Raw genomic sequence first — 24517 nt, 5'->3', positions numbered from 1 at the left:
TCTTAAAGTTGTGCATATTGCCCACACGCAAATACATGCATCATGGGTTCCAACAGCAGAAGGATTAGCAGAAGGGGGGGGGGGATGTACTTGCCGCTTGCTTTGCTTGCAGGGCAGACTGTGGAATGTTAAGCATCTGAGGAGACACATATGGTGGCATTATACCCGGCATTCCCAAGTGATTTGGTCTGCCTGTTTAGGGGAGGAAACAAAAAGGGTTTTTTCCCTCTTTCATGAAGTGCAATCCAATGTAAATCTGGATGATTATTTAATATGAAAACAAAAGATCTAAGTCATGGTGTTAGGCTTCCATTTTATGTTTTTAATTCTGATCTGATTTATTAAAGTGAAATTTATTTTTGTCTACTTCAAATTTCAGAGCTTTTGTCAATTTCTGTTTCATTTTTGCCTCTTTCAGTAGAGATTTTCTATGCTGACTGCCAGTTTTCTGACAATCTCATGTTCTTTCTAAAACGCTCTCCTTTTCTATTTACATAATAGATCCAGTCCCACCATTTTAGTCTCTAGTGTTTGCTTCTTCTTTTTTTCCAATAGAAAAGAAGTGCAGTGTACAAGTACTGCATCTGATTCTGTTTTTTTGAACTAGAAGCAGAAATAAAAATGTAAAATGTAGGCAGTTTATTATAGCCATAAACAATTCATAACTCTCTTGAGTTCTCTTATGGGTCAGAAATCAAGATTTAAAACAACAAAGAATAAAGTACATGAAGACTATCTTCTTTACATACTGTGATCAAGCACTATTTGTATAGCTACTGATGTTGTTGCTTTTAACTAGCCCACTAAAGTTGGGAAAATAGATCTTATTCTACAGAACATAAACAGACTGCTCTTCCAGTCTTCAGTTTCAGATACAGAAGACAATCCAAACCAACATTGCATCCTTTGTCAATATGACTTAACTCAGAATACACTAAATAAATAAATCTCAGAATAATCAGACTATTGTGAAATAGGAAGACAAGTGTCATAATATCTACTACAGAATAAGTCTCAGTGACTACAATTTGAATTGTTAACTGAAGTAACATCATCAACCAATGAAGACTGACATTTACTCATTTGCTCTAGTTTTGTGCTTCTATTTTTTTTAGAAAAACCTATTCTACTAATGCAATTAATAGTAAAAGCTCTAGCTTTAGATTTTCACGATTATATGGAATAAAATTTACCTGTCTTGATTAGTAAGAGATTTCATTCTGAGTCTATGTAAAATTGTTTGTCTTTCTTTCAAAACAAAGTTAACCTTTGTGTTGAGGTACTACACTGACCAATGAGGCCCATATGTCTTTTTCATACATACACTTCAAATAAAACATACTGTATTTCACACTATTGCTACATTTAAAATATTAGTAATGGTCAATTAGTTGACAGAATTAGTGTGGTACAACCTATACCTTCTCTATTATTTTACATGTCATAAGATAGTATTTCTCAATTTCAGACTGATCACTAGAGATTGAGGTTCTAATACATTTGCAAATTGCCATCTTGAAGAAACAGTTCATTTTTAACCAAAATCAATCAATATCTTACATGAGTATAAGAACTTACCTAGGTAATGTGGTGGATGAAATGGCATAGGCTTATTAGTTGCTGAATAATATGCAACTGCTCTCTTAAATCTTTTAACTTTGTCATCCGTTCTAGACTAAAAGAATGTTAAAATTAACTTTTATTAAAATTAAATACACAAATGAACCAGCATTACTATACAGTTATAAACTTTTTGCAACTGTATAAAGGCAATCTGTTAACCTAACGGTTTCTTTCATGGACAAGTAGTAAGCAAAAATTATTCTAAGTTCTGACCATCTTTAGCAATTCTTACAAAGAGAATAATAAAACACAAGTTAAAATAAAAGCCATATTCATGCAATGCAATTCACAAGTACCACAATATACTCTTTAAGAACTATACAGCCATGAACTTTTGTTCTTTTTTTTTTTTTTACCTGTGAATGTTGAAAAACATCTTTAGCTATGGCATCCAAATCAGAGGTGTCTTGAATATTACGGACATAGTCAGCTACAGCTTTGATCACTACATCGCAAGGTGGTAAAACTAACTGGTGTGCTCGTACCTAGAAACACAAACATATGTTAGAACTGCCCTACTCCCACTCACATTTACAATAAGTAATGGGGTTTGAATTAAATTCCACTGTAAAATATGCTAACAAGGAATTCTATTGACAACTTTAAAAAATAATAAATAAATCATGTGAGATACCTCTGCAATATTTTTTTAAAACAAGAGCAAATTATATTGTTGCTATTCTTTTGATTTGGCAGATTTGAAGCATGTTTCTATATTCATAGTAGTAATTTGGTAATTAAGTGGCAGCTACTGAAGTATTTCCATAAGGGATATGTGAGCATAATCAAGTGGAGCCACAATTTAAAACTTGATGGCAATGAGCAAGAAGAAAGTTAATGGAAAAAGAGTATTATGAAAGTTTGCAAACCAGATAAAATCAATGCTTAAAAAATGATTTTAACATTTCAATTATACAGTATCTTGTTTAAAGTTAATTCATTTAAAATGGAGTTAAAATACACAGAGAGCACATTAATATTTAAATATGTTTTAAGTTCAGCCAACTATGAAGACCTATTAAAAGCTACTTTTTTATATAAAGAGGAGACACAAAAATGGGTGGGAAAGGGAACATCTAATTTCTATAGCCAAAAATATACCGTATATACTCGAGTATAAGCCGACCCGAATATAAGCCGAGGCACCTAATTTTACCACAAAAAACTGGGAAAAACTATTGACTCGAGTATAAGCCGAGGGTGGGAAATGAGGCAGCTACTGGTCAATGTAAAAAATAAAGATAGAGCCAAGTAAAATAACATGAATATTTATTTGAACGAAAAACAATAAAAGTGCAAAAGGGGGAAGGAGGATTCCCAGCTCTAAACAAAGGGAAATCCCGGAATGCCAGCGCGAAAGGTGGTGCTCGCGTTCCTCCTCCCTTGCTCAAAAGCCCCAACATGATATTGGAATTGGATGCCATTATATACCTGCTGAGGGATAATTTGAATAACTTGAAAGATATAAAAGCTCTAAACATATTTGTTTAAAAATCTAAAATCTATACTTAAAATAAATGAATATAAAGTAATAAAGTTCTTTAAAGTTGTAATTCACTTTGCTGCTGAAAAGAAAGGAAGCTTAACACCTTAAATGGTATTTATTAACTGAAATATCATCAAATCAAATATATAATGAGGTATATTATAATGACCTTTGTTTTCAGAAAGAAGCATGATGGAAGTTTTTCAATAAAGGGGAAATATAGAAAAACTTAGTGTCATGCTCATATATCATCTTTACAGATGTTGTTAACACTATACTATGGCAGCATATGATGGTACAATGTTTCAATCAATTTCAGGATGAAAACTCATCAATGAGGAGGAGGAGTATAATTTATTAACCTTGTATGATATCAGTTTCTCAAGGACTCTAGAAGGACCCGAGGAAGAAATCTCTGCCCCTCCCACTTTCCCTTTCCAACCCAGCCTTCCAAGGGGACCCGAGAGGAAGAAATCTCTGCCCCTCCCACTTTCCCTTTCCAACCCAGCCTTCCAAGGGGACCTTTGAGGAGAAATCTCTGCCCCTCCCACTTTCCCTTTCCAAGGCAGCCTTCCAAGAGGACCTCTCAAAAGAGCGAAAGCTTTCTCCTGGTCGCTTTACCACCACCATACCCTCCACGCCGCCATCCTAGGCTGGGTTAGAAACAAGGAGGGGAAGTTCAAGGACCACATCGATGGCACGAGCTCAGATTGCCGGCTGGGGATGATGGGCGCTGCAGTGCGATCTCGGGAGAGACTAGGGGAAGAAAGAATGACTGTTTCCCACACCCTAGGATTGGGGAAAACATTGACCCCCTTAGTTGCGGGAGAAGGGTTGCGCTCAAAGCGGTCGCCCATCCATCAATCCATCCTTCCTTCCTTCCTTCCTTCCATCCTTTTTTTTCCCAGCGAGCGGTGCGTGTGTGTGACATGCAAGCAAGACGTCTCACGGGCATGTGAACTGGGTATGTCTAGTTTAGGGGTGACATGATAGGAACATTCCAATATCTCAGGGCTGCCACAAAGAAGGGGAATCAAACTATTCTCCAAAGCACCTGAGGGCAGGACAAGAAGCATGGGTGGAAACTAATCAAGGAGAGAAGCAACCTAGAACTAAGGAGAAATTTCCTGACAGTTAGAACAATTAACCAGTGGAACAACTTGCCTCCAGAAGTTGTGAATGCTCTAACACTGGAAGTTTTAAGAAGATATTGGATAAGCATTTGAAGTGGTATAAGGTTTCCTGCGTAAGCAGGGGTTAGACTAGAAGACCTCCAAGGTCCCTTCCAACTCTATTATTCTGTTTTTTTGTTCTGTTTTCTTTCTAATCTATCTATCTATCTATCTATCTATCTATCTATCTATCTATCTATCTATCTATCTATCTATCTATCTATCTATCTAATTAGCTAGCTAGCTAGCTATCATTATCTCGCTTCAAAAGACAAAACCTAAACACGAAGTTGTAGCTGAATAGCCCTACATAATTTAGCTTTTTCCAAGCTGGTGATTTCCAAAGGCTTTGAAATGCGACTTTCCTCATCCTCTGCCAGGATAAGCTGATGTGCTCAGAAGGCTGGGAATGGTGGCATTTCCCTACATTTCTTGTGGGCAGAAGGTGGACCCCTATGTTTCCTTGAAAACACCTCCCAATATTTATTAGAGTGACTTCTCTCCCAGAAGAAAGGTGCGAGCGCTGTTTAACAATCCCGTCAGCTAAATCCTATCGAGTCAAAGGGGCCAGTCAATGGGGCTAGGATGAATTCTGGGTCACCAGGGACCCTTTTTTTGTGCCCGTTCCCCAACCAGGGCGGGCCAAGCAGCCGCTCTTTTAGCGGCTCTGGAATGGATGTTGAGGTAACCCCAAGAGGCAGCCTCTTTTCAACTCCCCGCCTTTTTAAACGCGTCCTGCCGGGCGGCGACAGGGACGCTGGACACCAAAAGCGGCGCCCCGTTCTTCTCCGCTTTTATTTTATTTTAGTATTCAATCGGCAGCAGAGGCTCGAGCCTTCTGGGGCGCCGGGAAAAGGAGCCGAGGAGCTGCAGCAACGTTGCAAGAGAGCCGAAAAGAGGGGTGGGGGGGGGAGAGAAGCAAAAAAGAAGCAGCAAGCTTTCCAGCCGACTTCGGTGTGGCGCGAGAATCCGATCCACCGCCTCCTTCCCCCGGCCGACAGGGCTGAACTGCCGCGCTGCACCACCACTTCCCAAAACAGATTTCCAGACTTGGAAGCAGCCCGCCACGAAAGGAGGAGGAGGAGGAGGAAGCGGCGGCGCCGGCTGCCCCTGCTGCTGTTTGGCTCTCCGCCCCCTTCCAGCGCCTTGACGCAGAGCGAGAGAGAGCAGAGAAAGGAACCGCGCCGTCCGACCGGCTGTGTGTGTGTTTGTGGTGGGGGTCTCGTCCCAGCCACCCACCCACTCGCTCCCTTTCCCTCTTCGGAGCGTGGGCTGATCTTAGAAGCCGCGCTGTCGGCGGGCCGTCGCCTCCTCCTCTTCCTCCACGCTCGCTCCTCTTGCACGCCCCTCAACCCCCATCCCCACCCTCTCCAGCGTGAAGGTCACCTCCTCCTCTTCCAGGCGGCGGCGGCGGCTCAGCGGGCGCCACAGCCGGCAGCTCCGCTTCCTCCCACCTTCCTCCTTGCTAAAGGGCCAAAGTCGGCTCCCCGCCCGCGCGGGACCGAGCCAAGCGGTCGCAGTCCAGCGAGCGGTGGCGACATGCCGGCGCCACTCCGCTTTCACCGCTCGCTGGACTGCGACCGCTTGGCTCGGGTCGCAGTAACTCCGCCAGGCTGTGCGCGAAGAAACCATTTAAAAGCCCGCCAGGGCTTTCTTCTCCTCCGTGCTTCAGAAGTTGGGCTTTTAAATGGTTTCTTCGCGGCACAGCCTGGCGGAGTTACTGCGGACCCGAGCAAGCCGGTCGCAGTCCAGCCGAACGGTGAAAGCGACATGCGGCGCCGCTCGCTTTCACCGTTCGGCTGGACTGCGACCGGCTTGGCTCGGGTCGCAGTAACTCCCGCCAGGCTGTGCCGAAGAAACCATTTAAAAGCCCAACTTGAAGCACGGAGGAGAAGAAAGAAAGCCTGGCGGGCTTTTAAATGGTTTCTTCGCGCACAGCCTGGCGGAGTTACTGCGACCCGAGCAAGCCGGTCGCAGTCCAGCCGAACGGTGAAAGCGACATGCGGCGCCGCTCGCTTTCACCGCTCGCTGACTGCGACCGCTTGGCTCGGGTCCGCAGTAACTCCCGCCAGGCTGTGCCGCAAAGAAACCATTTAAAAGCCCAACTTCTGAAGCACGGAGGGAGAAGAAAGAAAGCCCTGGCGGGCTTTTAAATGGTTTCTTCGCGGCACAGCCTGGCGGAGTTACTGCGGACCCGAGCAAGCGGTCGCAGTCCAGCCGAGCGGTGAAAGCGACATGCCGAGCGCCGCTCCGCTTTCACCGCTCGGCTGACTGCGACCGGCTTGGCTCGGGTCCGCAGTAACTCCGCCAGGCTGTGCCAAGAAACCATTTAAAAGCCCAACTTCTGAAGCACGGAGGAGAAGAAAGAAAGCCCTGGCGGGCTTTTAAATGGTTTCTTCGGCACAGCCTGGCGGAGTTACTGCGGACCCGAGCCAAGCGGTCGCAGTCCAGCCGAACGGTGAAAGCGGAGCGGCGCCGGCATGTCGCTTTCACCGCTCGCTGACTGCGATCGCTTGGCTCGGTCCGCAGTAACTCCCGCCAGGCTGTGCCGCCAAGAAACCATTTAAAAGCCCAACTTGAAGCACGGAGGAGAAGAAAGAAAGCCTGGCGGGCTTTTAAATGGTTTCTTCGCGCACAGCCTGGCGGAGTTACTGCGACCCGAGCAAGCCGGTCCCAGTCCAGCCGAACGGTGAAAGCGGAGCGGCGCTCGGCATGTCGCTTTCACCGTTCGGCTGGACTGCGACCGGCTTGGCTCAGGTCCGCGCGGCGAACTGCTCAGCCTTGGGCAAATCCCGCCGGACGATCTCGCCGCCTCTTTGGCGTCTCCTGTGCGGGGTTCCCGAAGTACATCAAGACGTAGACTCGAGTATAAGCCGAGGGGGCGCTTTTCAGCACAAAAAACGTGCTGAAAAACTCGGCTTATACTCGAGTATATACGGTAATTGTAACAATAAGCCACATAAAATGTACAGGTAGTCCTGTCGGCTCATGACCACAATTGGAACAGGAACTTCTGTTGTAAACTGGTGCAGTCATAAAGCAAGATGTCACATGACTGCACTGATTTCTGAGGGCAATTCTGGCTCTTCTGTTTGTAGCTGTTAACTCAGATTTGTAGGTAGTTAAGTGAACACCCATCCGTTTTTGACTTGGTCCCTCTTAGCCTTGCCTGATGGGCGGCCAATGCATTAGATAGATAGATAGATAGATAGATAGATAGATAGATAGATAGATAGATAGATAGATAGATAGATAGATAGATAGATAGATAGATAGATAGATAGATAGATAGATAGATAGATAGATAAATAAATAAATAAATAAATAAATAAATAGAAGAAATAGAAGCCCTGCCTCCAGCTCCCTATCTCCCCTACTCCTCATCTCTGCCCTTTCAGCCATCTTGTATACTGCCTTGGGCACAGGTTGTTAAGATGGTTTTTTTCAGCACCATGATAATTTCAAACAATTGCTGAACAATTGGTTGTTAAATCAAGGACTACCTGCATTACTAACAGTAGTCTCCCTAGCTGATTTATTAAGACTTCATTGTACTATAGTACAATGCCATAGAATTTGTAAAATCTCTGAACATGTAAATGAACGTTTCCTTTTATCTGACTTACAATCTTCATCTTTACATTTTTAAATAATAACTTTCCAAGACAACTTTTCCTTGCCTCTGACAGAAATGCTATTTTTCTACTATCTGCTTTTTAAAGTTCTGGATACTATAGAGTTGGATTTTATGCATGTTTCCTACAAAACAACTGTCTCGCTTTAACCAGTGTGTAATTACAGATAAGTGATTTTGTTTAATAGTTTCAAATCAATATAAGGCAAATCAAAGCAGATCTACTTCTACAGTTCCTACATATAGGTGACCAAAGATTTTAGTACATATTCTTAAATTCTATTATTTCATTTCCAACAAACGTTTAAACTGATTTTAGCAACTAGAATATGCATAGTTGATCAGGAAATATATTAATTACCTAATCAAAAACTTGGATTTAAAATTGATAGACACTCACATTATTTATAAACGTTAAACTTTAAATACCAAAATTCATAAAATGTTTTCAACACTTTCAGAGAGACAATGGGGTATAACATAATTCTTACATGTATACACATGCACACTTTTGTACAATTTAGTAATTTTGACCAAAACTTAATTAATTTTTGTTAATATAGTAATTTTATATTACATAATTTTTATTATTCAAAAACAGGAAAAAATAGAATCGTAAGGCTGCATTCCTATACAGTTACCTGGTAGAGTAAAAGGTTTCACTGAACTTAGTGAGCAGACATTTATAGGATTGTATTATAAATTTTTAATTTTTAAAATATTTTAAAAAAATTTTTACAGATCACTATGTGCCAAAGTAAGTAATCACAAACAGAAACACACACACACATACACGTACATTTGATAATCCAAAACTTGAAATTACTACTGTTTTCTTTCAGTTGGATATTATTTTACCTAATAAAAAATCTTACTTGCATGCTAATAACAGCCTTTTATAGTAATGGCTGCAAAAATGTGAAACTATGATTCGAAATTTTAACCTAACAACTCCAATGCTTATCTGATAATTTTATTAAACTCTGGGGAATTGATCAGAAAAAGCAACCATTATACTTAAGATTCTGGAAATGATGTAAATTATATATACAAATTGCTATTTTGTATCCAAACTGTCTTTTAAGATGTCCCTATCAGTCAACAATTTTTAAGTTACTGTAAAATAAAGGTAATGCATCTAAACTTTTTAAAGTTTTCAGATATAAAACAGTAGAAATATATTGTAAAACATCATTACTGGAGGACTCTACATTGAATGAGGTGTGGTGGGTGGTAACTAAGGAGACAGAATTCTTACAGGCATCTAGATAATCATTATTATTTTTTAAAAAAGTTTTTTATTAACAATACAAAATTAAAAACAGTGGACATAGTGTAACATATCTTGTTTAAACATTTTCATCATATTTTACCTTATAATTGATACACCACCTTATCTCTATATAAGTTTACACTAATTATCACATTTCAAATATATATTCTTTCATCTATGCAGGTTACATCGATATCCAAATCAATTGTATCTAACATAGAAAATTAACATAGAATAGACTTTTTTTATTGGTCAAGTGTGATTGGACACACAAGGTATTTGTCTTGGTGCATATGCTCTCAGTGTACATAAAAGAATAGAAAAAAAACTTCTAAACATTTAACTCGTCAATATTCCTTTATCCCAGCATTCCTCCTCCTGTCCAGCCAATAATAAAATTTGTTCCAGATTTCATAATACTCTGATTCCTTCTTATCTTCAAGTTCCAGGGTCAGTCTGTCCATTTCCGCACAAATTAATATTTTAGTTAACAATTCTTCTTCTGTGGGGGTCTCTTTGTTTTTTCATTTTGTGCAAAAGCCAATCTTTGCTGCTGTTAGAATATTAAGTAAATTGTACTCTTGTTGTATTTGCCCTCTATAATGCCCAGTACAAAGAATTCCGGTTTTGCTTTTATAGTTTGCGTTAGTATCTCTTCTAGCCATTGTCTTATCTGGTACCAAAATTTTGTGGCTTTTGGGCATTCCCACATGTGGTAATAAGTCCTCGGCACTGCCTCACATTTTCAACACGTCGACAAATGTTTTTTGCTTATTTTTGCTAATCTTGTGGGTGGGCGATGTCAACTATAGAACATCTAATATAAATTTTCTTTATATGTAGTAGCTAAAGTAGTTTTTTGTTTCTTTCCCATAGATCCTGCCAATTTTCTAAATCAATGCTATAGCCAAAATGTTTATTCCAAATTAACAGTTTCCTTTACTTGTTCTTCTAACGTATCCTGTCCCAATAAATAATTATATATTTTCCTTATTGCCTTCTCCTCTATTTTATCTAATTCTGTTAGCTCTGTTTTTATGCCCCATTCTTTTTTGTCCTTCATGTATTTTCATTGTACTTGGACATATGCCCACCATTCAAGTTCAATTCTTTCCTCATTTAAATTTTTCCTGGATTTCAACTCTCCTCTTTCATTTAAAAAATCTTTGTATGTAATAACTCTTCCTGACTTAATAAAATTTGGGTGTGTGAACATCTCCAATGTCGATATCCAATTCGGAATTTCCATATAAGTACATTGCTTAATTTTAATCCAAACGTCTAAGAGTGCCCGTCTAATGACGTGCTTCTGGAAGTACTGGTGAACCTTGTATTCTCTTCCCAGAGAATAGCATGCCACCCTATCTGCATATCATGGCCTTCCAGCGTTAGCAACCTCCTATTTTTTAGATGTATCCAATCACTCACCCATACAAGAGTTACTGCTTGATAATATTTTTCCTAGTCTGGAAGGCCAAATCCCCCTCTTTCTTTAGCATCCTGTAATAATTTTAGTTTAATTCTTGGTTTTTTACTTTGCCAAATGAATTTCAATATAATTTTGTTCAAATTTGTAAAAAAATTCTTTTTTAATCCAATTGGTATACATTGAAATAAAAAGAATATTTTCGGTAAAACATTTATCTTGATTGTTGCAATTCTTCCCACAAAGGAAAGTTGCAAGTTTTTCCACCTATCTAAATCCATTTAAATTTGTTCAATTAATTTGTTGTACTTGTCCCCTTTGAATGTAATATACCGTATATACTCGAATATAAGCCGATCCGAGTATAAGCCGAGGTCCCCAATTTTACCCCAAAAACTGGGGTAAACTGGGGACTCGAGTATAAGCCGAGGGTGGGAAATGAGGCACCTACCGGTTGGGGAAACCCTCCCTCCCTCAGCTGAGAAGGCTGGCGGCTCCCCCGCCCCGCCCTCTCACTGCACCGGCAGGGCTCCCCCGCGCTAATGCAAAAGCCCGCCAAGTTTGCGCCGGTAAAATGTGAAAAAAAGAAAAGAAAAAAAACTCGAGTATAAGCCGTATATACTCGAGTATAAGCCGAGGGGCTTAAAAAAAAACAAAACTCGAGTATAAGCTGTATAGACCCGAGTATAAGCCGAGGGGACGTTTTTCAGCACAAAAAACGTGCTGAAAAACTCGGCTTATACTCGAGTATATACGGTATCTTGCAGTCATTTGAATTCCTAGATACCTTATTTTTTTTGTTGTCTGAATGTTTATTTTTTCAGCCAATTCCTTTTCTTACAATTTGGTCATATTTTTTACTAGCATGTTCGTTTTATCCTTATTTATCTTCAAGCCTCTGACTTCCCCATATTCTTCCAGTACTTCCATTAGACTGTAGGGGCTCTTCTATAATAAAGACAGCATCATCTGCGAAAGCCTATACCTTAAAAAATTCTTTCTTAATTTCTAACCCTTTAATTTGTTAGTCTTCCTGAATTATTCTGGTCAAAATTTCTAATGATAGTATAAACAATAGCGGCAATAGTGGACAACCTTGTCTTGTGCCTTTTTGAATTTGGAAATTTTTAGTTGTTTCACAATTAATTACTACTTTAGCTTCCTGTTTAGAATAAATTGCTCTATACATATTTATGAAATTCACACCAAATTCCATATAACATAGCTGGTTCAACATAAACTCCCATTTAACATTGTCAAATGCTTTTTGTGCGTCGGCAAATATTAATACCATTTGCTTCTCATTGTGTATCTCGTAGTACTCTAAAATATCTAAAATGGTTCTAACATTATTTCTTATTTGCCTTTTGGGCAAAAATCCATTCTGATCAATATGAATAAATTCTTCCAAAAATTTCTTTTCGGCCATTATAATCATAAAAATTTTGTAATCTGAATTCAATGGTGATATGGGCCTATAATTTTTGATAAGTGTCAGATCCAAATTTTCTTTGGGAATCAATGTAATCATTGCTTCTCTCCATGAAGCTGGGATCTTTGCATTTTTTGATCTTTGCATTTTGCAAAACTTCATTAAATACCTCTAACAATATCCCCTAAGCCTCCTATTTTTGGCATGCCACCTCTCGGGGTTCCAAAACCCGTCCTCAAGGTGGGCCCTCAATAATGTAGAGGGCCAAACCTGCGAGAGAGGGGAATCTCGCAGGGCAAGAAGGTCAGCCGCTGAAAATGTCCGCATGATAACAAATCCGGCAAGCAGACCCATTAAATAATTTAATTTTAATAGGATTGTGGTTTGCCCAACAATTTGTATCAATTATAATTTCTTTAACTTCCAAATTTAATTCTGTTGACAACCAAACCATATCGATTCTAGACCACGATAGATGTTGACTTGAATAGTATGTGTACTCCCCCCCCCCCCGGATTTCTATCTCTCCAACTATCCTGAAGCTCAGTTCCTCTGCCATTTTAAAAAAGGTATTCCGTAGTATTCTGATTCCTTTCCTTTTTTTATCACTTCTGTGGTCTAAATCTCTATTGCATCGAAGTCACCCAATATAAATATTATCATTTTCTATTTCTCCAATAATATTGTATAGCTTCTTATAAAATTGTTTTTGCCCCTCATTCGGGTTGTAAATTCCCACAAGAACCACTTTTTTTGTTCAGAATTACTTCCATTATTAATATTCTACCCTCCTCATCTTTGTAGATTTGTTTTGCTGAAATTTCTTCCTTAATATATATCACAATTCCCCCCTCTTCTGTTGAGGTAGTGATTCAAACATATTCCCTAACTTAGGGTAATTTAATAAATATTGATGCTGCCTTTTTATATGTGTTTCTTGTAGTATTATTATGTTCAAATTCATCTTGTTAAGTTTATTAAGAATTTTTTCCCTCATTCATGGGGAGTTTAAACCATTGACATTTAGACATAGAATCGCTATTTTTTCCTGTGAGTCTCTACCTATATCTAGATCTTGTCGCCCTTATTGGTCTAGCTAGCCTCTTTAAATTCTTTGAGTCTACCTTCATCATGTTTTCCATTATCTGCTTTTTCTCCTCTCCCATTTTCCTTCTCTCTAGTTTGGGGTTCTTTTGTTTCTATTGCTTGTATTCTTGTTTCACCTTCTTCTCTTATGTCTCTTTCTTCTAACTCTTCCTCACTGCCAAAGTTTTGTCTGTGGAACTCTTCTGCTTTATCTATCATGTCCAATCTGAATCTTTTTTCTTGCCATGACACCATACTTCCTTCCCAGGTCAATCTTCTAAAATTGATATTTTGTCTTGTCAATTTGGAAGTTAAGTGTTGATAAGGCCTTATTTATTTATTTAGTCACAACAATATATGTAAGTATCATACAAAAAGATTATGTAGTATATAAACATATATATGAGTAAATATTAGGAAGTATAAGCATATATATATATAGGAAGAAGAAAAGACAAACAATAGGACAGGAACGGAAGGCACGTTTGTGCTCTTATGCACGCCCCTTATGATCCTCTTAGGAATGGGGTGAGGTCAATAGTAGAAAGTTTTTGGTTAAAGCTTTTAGGATTATGGGAAGAGACCACAGAGTCAGGTAAAGTATTCCAAGCACTGATGATTCTGTTACAGAAGTCATATTTTCTGCAATCTAGATTAAAGCGGTTAACATTAAGTTTAAATCTATTGGTAGCTCTTGTATTATTGCAATTAAAGCTTCTTAAATCTCTCACCTTCTAGGCACATACTTAAGTACTACTAATTGTCTTCCACGATATTCTAATGGGTCATCTCTAGTTCTGTGTAATATCTCGTCCTGAACTGATTTCTTAACAAATCTGATGTGAACGTCTTTGGATAAATTATGCCTTCTCACATAATTAGTGTGAATCCTGTAAATTTCGTCCATCTCATTGACCATCTCTTCTTTTCCAATTCCTAAAGCTCTTGCTAGTAGGTCTGCCAGCATTTCTGGCAGACACTTGCCTTTTTCTTCTCTCATGTTTTGGAAGTGTAGGTAGTGGGCTTTCAAATTCTTTATTTGCTTGTACCAGTCTTTCATCCATTTAATCTACTCTCTTTTCCTCCTTTCCCGTTCTCTCCTCCATCTCTTGTAGTTTTTGTTCATTCTTCATAATTTTTTGTTGAAAACATTTGAATTTCCCATCCATCAATTCCATCTTTTCTTTGAGTTCTCCAGTATCACTCCTCACTTCTCCTATCTTTTTCAGGTCTTCATGATTTTTCAACATTACATCCTGCATTGATTATAACATTAGTTGCAAGTCCTTAAATGAATTTGATCTTTCTCATTGCATCATCTCTTCTATAGACTTCTGTCCTGCTGGGCTTAATTCAATTGTTGTAGTTTGGGTTGCCTGACTCCTTCCTGTACCAATTCTCGTTAAATTATGAATACCTGTCATCTTGAACACTGTTTTAAACCAACTCTCCCACTTATTTGCAGTCCTGGAAGTTCCCTCCAGTACACCCAGACTATCAAATATTCTATTCTGTGCCTACTCGCCACACAGTTTATGTTTTATATATATTAATAAATTAAGTACAAAATATATCAAATTTTCTAGAACTAAATCATATAATATGTACTATAACAGATATTGCTAAATATAAAACACTATTAACAAAAGTAATTGAATGGCTTGTAAGTTTGGAATACTTATATCAAGATATAGTTCTGAATCGCCTATTACAGCAATCAATAGCAGGAATAAATTGATAGAGATAAGTTGTAAAGTCACTATAATATTAATAATAAAACTAATAATAGTTAATTCTTAATATAACATCTAATGTCTAGTTTGCAGTTAATCTTCTCTATATATGTATAATCACTGTACAAAAAATCACCAAGTATAGACAGTTTCTTACGCTCATTGTGCAGTCAAATTCTTATTTGTGTATTGCTTCTTTCCATCCTTTAAGTCAACAAATTCTTATGTGACTACTGAATTTATTTTCTTAGACGAATAAATATTAACCCACAGTTTTTCTTCTTTCTGAAGCAAAGTTCTGGAGCAAAGTTCTTTTTCTTTCTTTTATCCCGATTTATATATTTAAAGTATCCTTTTTTTCCTCTGTGACTATTTTCTTCTTGGCCAGTAGGTATCTCCCTTGTCTCATTCTGTTACTCAGCATTCAATCCTCATTCAAGATGTCAACCTCCTCCAATTTGTCAGCACTTTTACTTTCCAACTTTCAGTTGTTCTAGTTTCTTATTATAAGGTCTTTTGAAAACAAAGTAAACAAAGAAAACCACCCTTGGTCTTTTTCCTTTCTCAGCTAATAAGGTCTATCATGTTGCAGTAAATCCTTCTATGCCCAAACTTGTCTTTCACCGCTATATCACAGGGAATGAACTTTCTTCCCTTCTTCTTCCTGGGGCCCCTTTTCTCCTCTTACCTTTTCAGAAATCCACTGGGATGCTCTCACCCCGGATCACTCACAAGAAGATGCCAGGATCAAATTTCACCAGGTCTGTCTCACTATTGTCCCGCTATTTCATCACTGATCTTTGCCAAGCTGTCAGCTGTCATTTCTTCATTGCCGCCATTGTGGGCCATCTCCTTCTCCCGACCGGCTTCTCCAAGGCTATTCCTACTGCTCCCAGTTCCAACTGCCATCAAGAACCGCTCCACAGGACACCTCTTTCTTTCGGTCCCCCTCCAAAAAACTGGGATTCTGAAAAGTCTGCCGTGCAGTTGGAAGCAGCTATAAAAGCAGCTCTCTAAACCAGAGAGCCATCTTGCACAACCTTTCTCTTTGACAGCTGGCCCCGCCCCAATAATCATTATTTTAATGACAAGCAAGAGTCATTCTAGTGTTCCAGGCCTGCAATAAATATAGTTTTGATTTTCCATAGTTGTTAATATTACATTTTTAGTGCAGTGTTTTTTATTTTGTTAAACTGCTCAAAATAAAATTATTGCCAAGTGACCAATAAATTTATAATTAAATAAAAAGAGGCAATCTTTCTGGTTTTCTAAGGTACAGCTTTAATAGATTATTTCTATTGCCTAATGTCATAAATTATATATGCTCTCTTCCTAGAAAACATTTTACCCATTTTCAAAACAAGCATATTAAATTTAGGATTACAATTAAAACTTTTTGTAGACTTCTCAAGGATTGTATTGTATGTGCCCTTAAATACAAATCTTGCCTGCTTGAAGTATGTCCCAAATCAGATTTTAAGACACAGAATATTGAAAAGTGAGTGTTTTACCCATTATGACATTCATAAAAATACTTTAAAAATTAAGGCACAGCAATATTATTTTTATATTGAAATTGTTTTAATGTAAGTTTTAATTCATTCATTCATTCATTCATTCATTCATTCATTCAAATTTGATTTGATAAATAAAATAAATTCATATTTTTATACCGCCCTTCTCCGAAGACTCAGGGCGGTGTACAGCCAATAAAACGACAAGAATCTTAACAAATTAAAATAAAATATCAAGTTTAAAAAACTGATTCAATCGCTGTATACTTAAAATATTAGCTAAAATTTATCAAAACTAAAACCTTAGTAAAACCCTATTAAAACCCACTAAAACCCCCATACTAAAATCAATCAGGCCAGCCCCGTTTGGTGAAAAAAGAAAGTCTTGAGCTCGCGCTTAAAGGTCCGGAGATCAGGGAGGAGACGGAGTCCCACCGGTAGCTCATTCCATAAAGCCAGGGCCCCCACAGAGAACGCCCTTCCCCTGGGGGCCGCCAGCCGACATTGACTAGCCAACGGCACCCTAAGAAGACCCTCCCTGTGGGGGCGCACTGGACGTACCGGAAAATGGGAGGTAACTGTTGGCAGCAGGCGGTCCCGTAAATATCCCGGTCCAATGCCATGGAGCGCTTTAAAGGTGATAACCAACACCTTGAAGCGCACCCGGAAGACCACCGGCAACCAATGCAGCCTGCGCAGGAGAGGTGTTACATGGGAGCTACGAGGAGCTCCCTCAATCCCCAGCCGCATTCTGCACCAGTTGGAGCCTCCGGGTGCTCCTCAAGGGGAGCCCCATGTAGAGAGCATTGCAGTAATCCAGACGGGAAGTGACGAGGGCATGAGTGACCGTGCATAATGCGTCCCGGTCCAGGAAAGAGCGCAATTGGCGAATCAGGCAAACCTGATGAAAAGCTCCCCTGGCGACGGCTGTCAAATGGTCTTCTAAAGACAGCCATGCATCCAGGAGAACGCCCAAATTGCGCACCAATTCCCTGGGGGCTAAAGATTCGCCCCCCACAGTCAGCGATGGAGTAAGCTGACTGTGCTGGGACGCCGGCATCCACAGCCACTCCATCTTGGATGGGTTGAGTCGGAGCCTGTTCGTCCCCATCCAGACCCGAACGGCCTCAAGACACTGAGTGATCACATCGACGGCTTCGTTGGGGTGTTTCGGGGTGGAGATGTACAATTGAGTGTCGTCAGCATACAGCTGACAGCTCATCCCAAAACCACGGATGATCTCTCCCAGAGGCTTCATAGACGTTGAACAAGAGGGGCGAGAGAATCGACCCCTGCGGCACCCCACAAGTGAGTTGCCTAGGGGTCGATCTCTGCCCCCCTGTCAACACCGTCTGCGAGCCGTCGGAGAGGTAGGAGGAGAACCACTGTAAAACAGTGCCTCCCACCCCCAAGCCCTCCAACCGCTGCAGCAGGATACCATGGTCGATGGAATCGAACGCCGTTGATAGATCTAACAGGACAAGAACAGAGGAACAACCTCTGTCCTGTGCCCTCCAGAGATCATCAACCAACGTGACCAAAGCCGTCTCTGTGCTGTACCCAGGCCTGAAGCAGGACTGGCACGGGTCTAGATAAACAGTTTCCTCCAGGGGAGACGACTTCCGGTATCCGGTGGCAACGGACGTCTGGAAGGCTTCTCTTGCCTCCAGTGTCCGAATCCGGCCGCCGCCGAGGCCCTTAGGGGCCAGGTGTTCCGAAAAGGACACCTGCCGTACGGACGGCTCGCCAGGGGTCTCCCAGCCGATATACAGGACTGGGGGGACCGATGCTGGCGCGTCCTAGGCTCGGCGGGGTGCGGAGGCCACAGGCCGCGGCCATTACTTTGGTCGTCGCCTGGGCCGCTGTGCCCGGTGACACCGGGGCTTTGGATTTATAATTGCAGCAGCCTGGTGGTGAACAGGGAACGGAGAAGAATTGAGGAATGAAGAAGGGAAGGGAATATCGGCAAACGTGAGTGGAGTACTCCGGAGTGCGGGGGGGTTTTTTTTTTTTCTCCCCTGCGACTGGAAAGAGTACGAATCACTTTGGAGAGAGGAGAACTTAAAATAACAAGATTACCGGTTTTGTGGAGCTCTGGAGAGAAGAGGTGATGGAGAAATTTAGGAGGGAGGGTTTGAGGCCCCCCCTCCCTCTGGGGAACAATGGTGGCGTCCAGCTTCCGCCTTCACTATGAGAATTTTGATGACATCACTTCCCTTCGGCTTCCTGGTTGATTAACTATACTCTGGACTCGTTGCTCCTGTGAGTGCCCCCTGGTGGATCCGGAGGAAATTATAAGGATACTGTGCCTGCCTGAGGATTTTGAAATTTTTAAATGGCAAAAGGTCAGAGACCAACTGCTGGAGAAATGGAGAGAATTCTGGAAAAGTTATCTAATATGGACAAGAAACTGGATGAAATAAGAGCAGAAATTGTGACTATCCAAAAGGATTTAAAGGATACTCAACAAGTCTCAGCAGAAAATAAGCAGAAAGTGGAAGGTCTGAGGGTGAGATGCGGGCGGTGCAGAAAAGAGGGAGGCGACAAGCAATGCTGTGCTCGGACTACAGATGGATAAAATGTCTTATTTCCTTAGGTTTCAAAATTTGGAAGAAGTGGACCAAGAAGACTTGAGAGACGTTGTGACTAAACTGTTGGGAGAATTTCTTGGGAGAGGTGTTGATTTTATGAATTGGGACGTGGATCGAGTTTATAGAGTTAATTCACAATATGCACGCACGCATGCAGTTCCTAGAGAGGTTCATGTCAAATTTGTGAAAAGAGACGAGAGATGAAATTCTTAGAAAACATAGGAGTGGGGCACTGACTTATAGGGGCAGGGAGATAGCCATTCTGAGGCAGATTCCCAGACAGGTACGTGAAATGAGAAAGAAATATTACTTTTTATCAAGCAAATTGTACCAGAAGGGAGTGGGCTTCAGATGGCTGATGCCAGAGGGATTGATGATTTTCCGGAAGGGCATTACGAAAAAAATTAGTACAATTGGAGGCTGCGGCCACCGTGGAGGAACACAAACCCCTCTTGGATTTAGATGACCCAGGAGTTGAAGAAGGGGAGGTTATAGACCATGGGGCGGAGGCGGCTGCCGCTGTTGCGGCCCTGGAGTTGGGTCAGGCTGAACCCAGAGTTCTGAGATCCAAAACTAGGAAGTGATAAAGATATTTGGTATTGTGTTGGTTTTTCTTATTCTCTTTCGTATGATATTCTGATTATTCTTGACCCTTCCTCATTGTGTATGTAAGATTGAAACTTAGCTACTTCGTTTCACCTGCTTGCCATATGGCTGTTGTATGTGTTTAAAATTCTGAGTAAAATTCTTATTATGTATAAGAAAAATGAAAATTTACCATACCTGATATGTATTTGCATAAATCTTTATTGACCAATAAAAACTTTTTATATAAAAAAAAAAAAAAAAAAAAAAACAGTTTCCTCCAGGTACTGGGGGAGTTGCCAAGCCACCACACTCTCTACAACCTTCGCCAGAAAGCGAAGATTGGAGACTGGACAATAATTAGCCAAAATACCGGAGACGACTTCCGGTATCCAGCGGCAACGGACGTCTGGAAGGTTTCTCCTGCCTCCAGCGCCCGAATCCGGCCGCCGCCGAGGCCCTCAGGGGCCAGGTGTTCCGAAAAGGACACCTGCCGTACGGACGGCTCGCCAGGGGTCTCCCAGCCGATATACAGGACTGTGGGGACCGATGCTGGCGCGTCCTAGGCTTGGCGGGGTTCGGAGGCCACAGGCCGCGGCCATTATTTTGGTCGTCGCCTGGGCCGCTGTGCCCGGTGATACCGGGGCATTGGATTTATAACTGCAGCAGCCTGGTGGTGAACAGGGCACGGAGAAGAATTGAGGAGGAGAAGGGAAGGGAATATCGGTGGCGTGAGTGGAGTGCTCCGGAGTGCGGGGGGGTTTTCTCTCCCCTGCGGTTGGAAGGAGCACGAGTTATTCTGGAGAGAGGAGAACTTAAAATAAGAAGATTACCGGTTTTGTGGAGCTCTGGAGAGAAGAGGTGATGGAGAAATTTAGGAGGGAAGGTTTGAGGCCCCCCCTCCTTCTGGGGAACAGTGGTGGCGCCCAGCTTCCGCCTTCACTATGAGAATTTTGATGACATCACTTCCCTTCGGCTTCCTGGTTGACTAACTGTACTCTGGACTCGTTGCTCCTGTGAGTGCCCCCTGGTGGATCCGGAGGAAATTACAAGGATACTGTGCTTGCCTGAGGATTTTGAATACTTTTTTTTTCAAATGGCAAAAGGTCAGAGACCAACTGCTGGAGAGATGGAGAATTCTGGAAAAGTTATCCAATATGGACAAGAAATTGGATGATTTGCAAAGAGGCCAAACGGAAATAAGAGCAGAAATTGTGACTATCCAAAAGGATTTAAAGGATACTCAACAAGTCTCAGCAGAAAACAAGCAGAAAGTGGAAGGTCTGGAGGGTGATATGCGGGCAGTGCAGAAAAGAGAGGAGACGACAGGCAATGCTGTGCTTGGACTACAGATGGATAAAATGTCTTATTTCCTTAGGTTTCAAAATTTGGAAGAAGTGGACCAAGAAGATTTGAGAGATGTTGTGACTAAATTGTTGGGAGAATTTCTTGGGAGAGGTGTTGATTTCATGAATTGGGATGTGGATCGAGTTTATAGAGTTAATTCGCAATATGCACGCACGCATGCAGTTCCCAGAGAGGTTCATGTCAAATTTGTGAGAAGAGAGACGAGAGATGAAATTCTTAGAAAACATAGGAGTGGGGCACTGATTTACAGGGGCAGGGAGATAGCCATTCTGAGGCAGATTCCCAGACAGGTACGTGAAAAAAGAAAGAAATATTATTTTTTGTCAAGCAAATTGTACCAGAAGGGAGTGGGCTTCAGATGGCTGATGCCAGAGGATTGATGATTTTCCGGGAGGGCATTACGAAAAAAATCAGTACAATTGTGGAGGCTACGGCCTATGTGGAGGAACACAAAGCCTTCCTGGAATCAGATGATCCAGGAATTGAAGAAGGGGAGGTTATAGATCATGGGGCTGAAGCGGCTGCCGCTGTTGCGGCCCTGGAGTTGGGTCAGGCTGAACCCAGAGTTCTGAGATCCAAAACTAGGAAGTGATAAAGATATTTGGGATTGTGTTGGTTTTCCTTATTCTCTTTTGTACGATATTCTGATTATTCTTGACTCTTCTTTATTACGTATTTAAAATTTGCAAACTTAGCTACTTCGTGTCACCTGCTTGCCTTATGGCTGTTGTATGTGTTAAAAAATTTGAGTAAAATTCTTATTTTAGATAAGAAAAATGAAAATTTACCATACCTGATATGTATTTGTATAAACCTTTTTTGACTAATAAAAACTTTTTGAATAAAAAAAAAAAAAAAAATAATTAGCCAAAATACCTGGGTCCAGGGAAGGCTTCTTAAGGAGGGGCCTCACCACCGCCTCTTTCAAGGCAGCTGGGAAGACTCCCTCCCTCAGAGAAGCGCTGATAATTCCCTGGAGCCAGCCTCGTGTAACCTTCTGGGTGGCCAGTACCAACCAGGAGGGACACGGGTCCAATAAACATGTGGTGGCATTCAACCTCCCCAGTATCCTGTCCATGTCATCGGGAGTCACAGGATCAAACTCAGCCCAAACAATGTTCTCAAGATGTGCCCGCGTCATCCCGTCCGGATCTACCCAATCTGTGTCCAACCCATCCTGGATCTGAGCGATTTTATCGTGCAGATAACTTCCAAATTCCTCAGCCCGACCTTGCAAGGGGTCCTCCCGAGCCCCCTGAAACAGAAGGGAGCGGGTCGCTCTAAACAAGGCGGCTGCCGATGCTATAAGGGTGGCCAAGTATACTTGCTTCGCCGTCCTTATTGCCACTAGATAGGTCTGAATATGTGACCGTACTAGTGTTCGGTCAGATTCGGAGCAGCTGGCCCTCCCGGCGCTCTCTAGGCGTCTTCTCCGGCGCTTCATCTCTCTCAGCTCCTCAGTAAACCAAGGAGCCAGTCGAGAGCAGCGCTGGGTCAGAGGCCGCATCGGCACGACGCGGTCCAAAGCCCCCGCCCCCGCCCTTTCCCAGGCGGCAGCGAGTTCTTCGGCCGAGCCATGGGCCAGATCCTCAGGAAATGGCCCAAGCTCCGTCAGGAACCTACTCGGGTCCATCAGGCGCCTGGGACGGAACCAACAAACTGGCTCCATCTCCCTGCGGTGAGGGTCTGTGGTCCGAAAGTCCAGGTGAAGGAGAGAATTATCTGTCCATGGCAGGGGAGTAATGACTAAGTCCCCCACATCCAGATCATTCAGCCACTGTCCCGAGACAAAAATCAAGTCCAGCGTGTGTCCCCCAGTGTGTGTGGGACCGTTCACTAACTGGGTCAGGTCCAAGGCTGCCATGGAGGCCATGAACTCCCGAGCTGACGACGATGACTCACCTACTGACAGCAGATTGAAATCCCCCATGACCATAAGCCTGGGGGTATCAACTGCCGCCTCGGCTATCACGTCGAGCAGCTCGGGCAGGCACGTGACCAGTAAACCCATCTGTACCCCATGGCCCCACCGCACAAAGAGAGACTCACAGCCAGCTGTCTGCGGGACAGAGACCTCCCTCGGATCCAAACTCTCATTTATTATGACCGCAACCCCCCCCCACCCCTGCCTTGAACCCTCGGCTGATGAAATGCACGGAAGCCCGGTGGGCATATCTCGACGAGGGGAACACCCCCTTCTGTGCCCAGCCAGGTCTCTGTAACGCCCATCAGGTCCGCACCCCCCTCCCGTATCAGATCTGAAATGAGGGGGGCCTTATTAATAACGGACCTGGCGTTGCATAACATCAGTTGAAGGTCGCGGCCCTGAGGAATCTGACCACTTGGGGAACGGGAAAAGTAGTGGGACCGGAGCACGCAATCGCTTGTAAACAGCGCGGGCGCACTCCCTGAACATGATATGGTCCCCTCCTTCCGCCATATCTGCCCCTCCCATAAATCGTACCGATAGAATAATACTCTTGTCCAGGGGCTTCATTAATAAGGTCATTAATAATAACCTTATTAATGGCTTAACCCCAGTCACTAGAAGCCAGACCAAATGAAAACATCTTACAATGCTTCCGAAAGGTCCATGAACTTTAGCAAGTCTCCAAGGAAAGAAAATTCCGTAACTGGCTGGGCAGCTACCAAGAATGCCTCTGCATCCTTATCATATGGATTCTACACAGAGATAGTACAGTGAAGGAAGAACTTAAGTTAATAGTATAAATTGTTACCGGTATCGAAAATGCGGCAGACTTCATGGTAGATCCAAAGCAATGGAAGTTTTAAATAACAAGCTTATACTCTGGAATTAAGGTAAGATCTTGACAGCCATTATTCTAATAAGTGGAATAATGTGCTTCAAGCAACTTACATTATAACATGGACTGCTGCCTTCTGTACCAGATGAACAAGTTCAACAACAGTCTTCTACTGTTGCTCATAGTCCAGTGATTTATTCTTTCAATGAAAAAGGAATGGAAAACTTTCGATCTTCAATTGAGGTCTCGTGATAATATCTCCTTAAGACCTTGGAAAACTATAGCTTAATGGCATGATTATACAAGGCAATTTAATTTTGTTTAGTATTCAAAGGCACCAGCTTTTACATTATTTCTTTCTAAAGCCATGTCATGAAAGCCAACTGAGTGACCATGGGCAAGTCATTCTCTCTCAGTCTAACTCACCTCACAGGGTTATTGTTGTGGGAAAATAGGAGGAAGGTGTTTGCTATCTTGACTTATTTGGAAAAATTAAGAAGGCATGTTACAAATGCATCAATAAATATGTTTCTTGTAATCAAGTTAACATTCCTAAACTGTTTTGCAGAAAAATGGCCTAAATTAATAAAAATGATTCTTTATTAAAGCATCTGTTACTGCTTAAAGTTAGCATGATCTGTAATATATTTATATGCCTCCCTGGAGTACAAATTGTATAGCCTTAGCACCAATGTAGTCTGTAACATTTTTGAAAATCTTTAAGGGAAATTTCATATACAAAGTATCAAAATATTGCATGATTACTTCAGCAGCATGCTGGAAACAGCTATCATCTGCATCATAATATAATTTGCAGTGAAAAGAACTA

The 24517-nt window shown here is 41.7% G+C and overlaps 1 protein-coding gene across 1 annotated transcript in view; it reads right to left on the bottom strand.

Moving 5' to 3' along the window:
- FAM120A (family with sequence similarity 120 member A) overlaps positions 1 to 24517 on the bottom strand; it is an 87907-nt gene that overhangs the window by 28092 nt on the left and 35298 nt on the right. The window contains exons 4-6 of the mRNA XM_058165615.1: positions 1980 to 2108; positions 1579 to 1675; positions 95 to 192 (exon numbers count right to left, since the gene is read on the bottom strand). Coding sequence (XP_058021598.1) covers positions 95 to 192; positions 1579 to 1675; positions 1980 to 2108 — 324 coding nt within the window. The remainder of the gene's footprint in view (positions 1 to 94; positions 193 to 1578; positions 1676 to 1979; positions 2109 to 24517) is intronic.

This window comes from Ahaetulla prasina, chromosome 2, assembly GCF_028640845.1.
Source record: "Ahaetulla prasina isolate Xishuangbanna chromosome 2, ASM2864084v1, whole genome shotgun sequence".
Lineage (NCBI taxonomy): Eukaryota > Metazoa > Chordata > Lepidosauria > Squamata > Colubridae > Ahaetulla > Ahaetulla prasina.
This window is presented reverse-complemented; position numbering and strand designations above follow the sequence as displayed.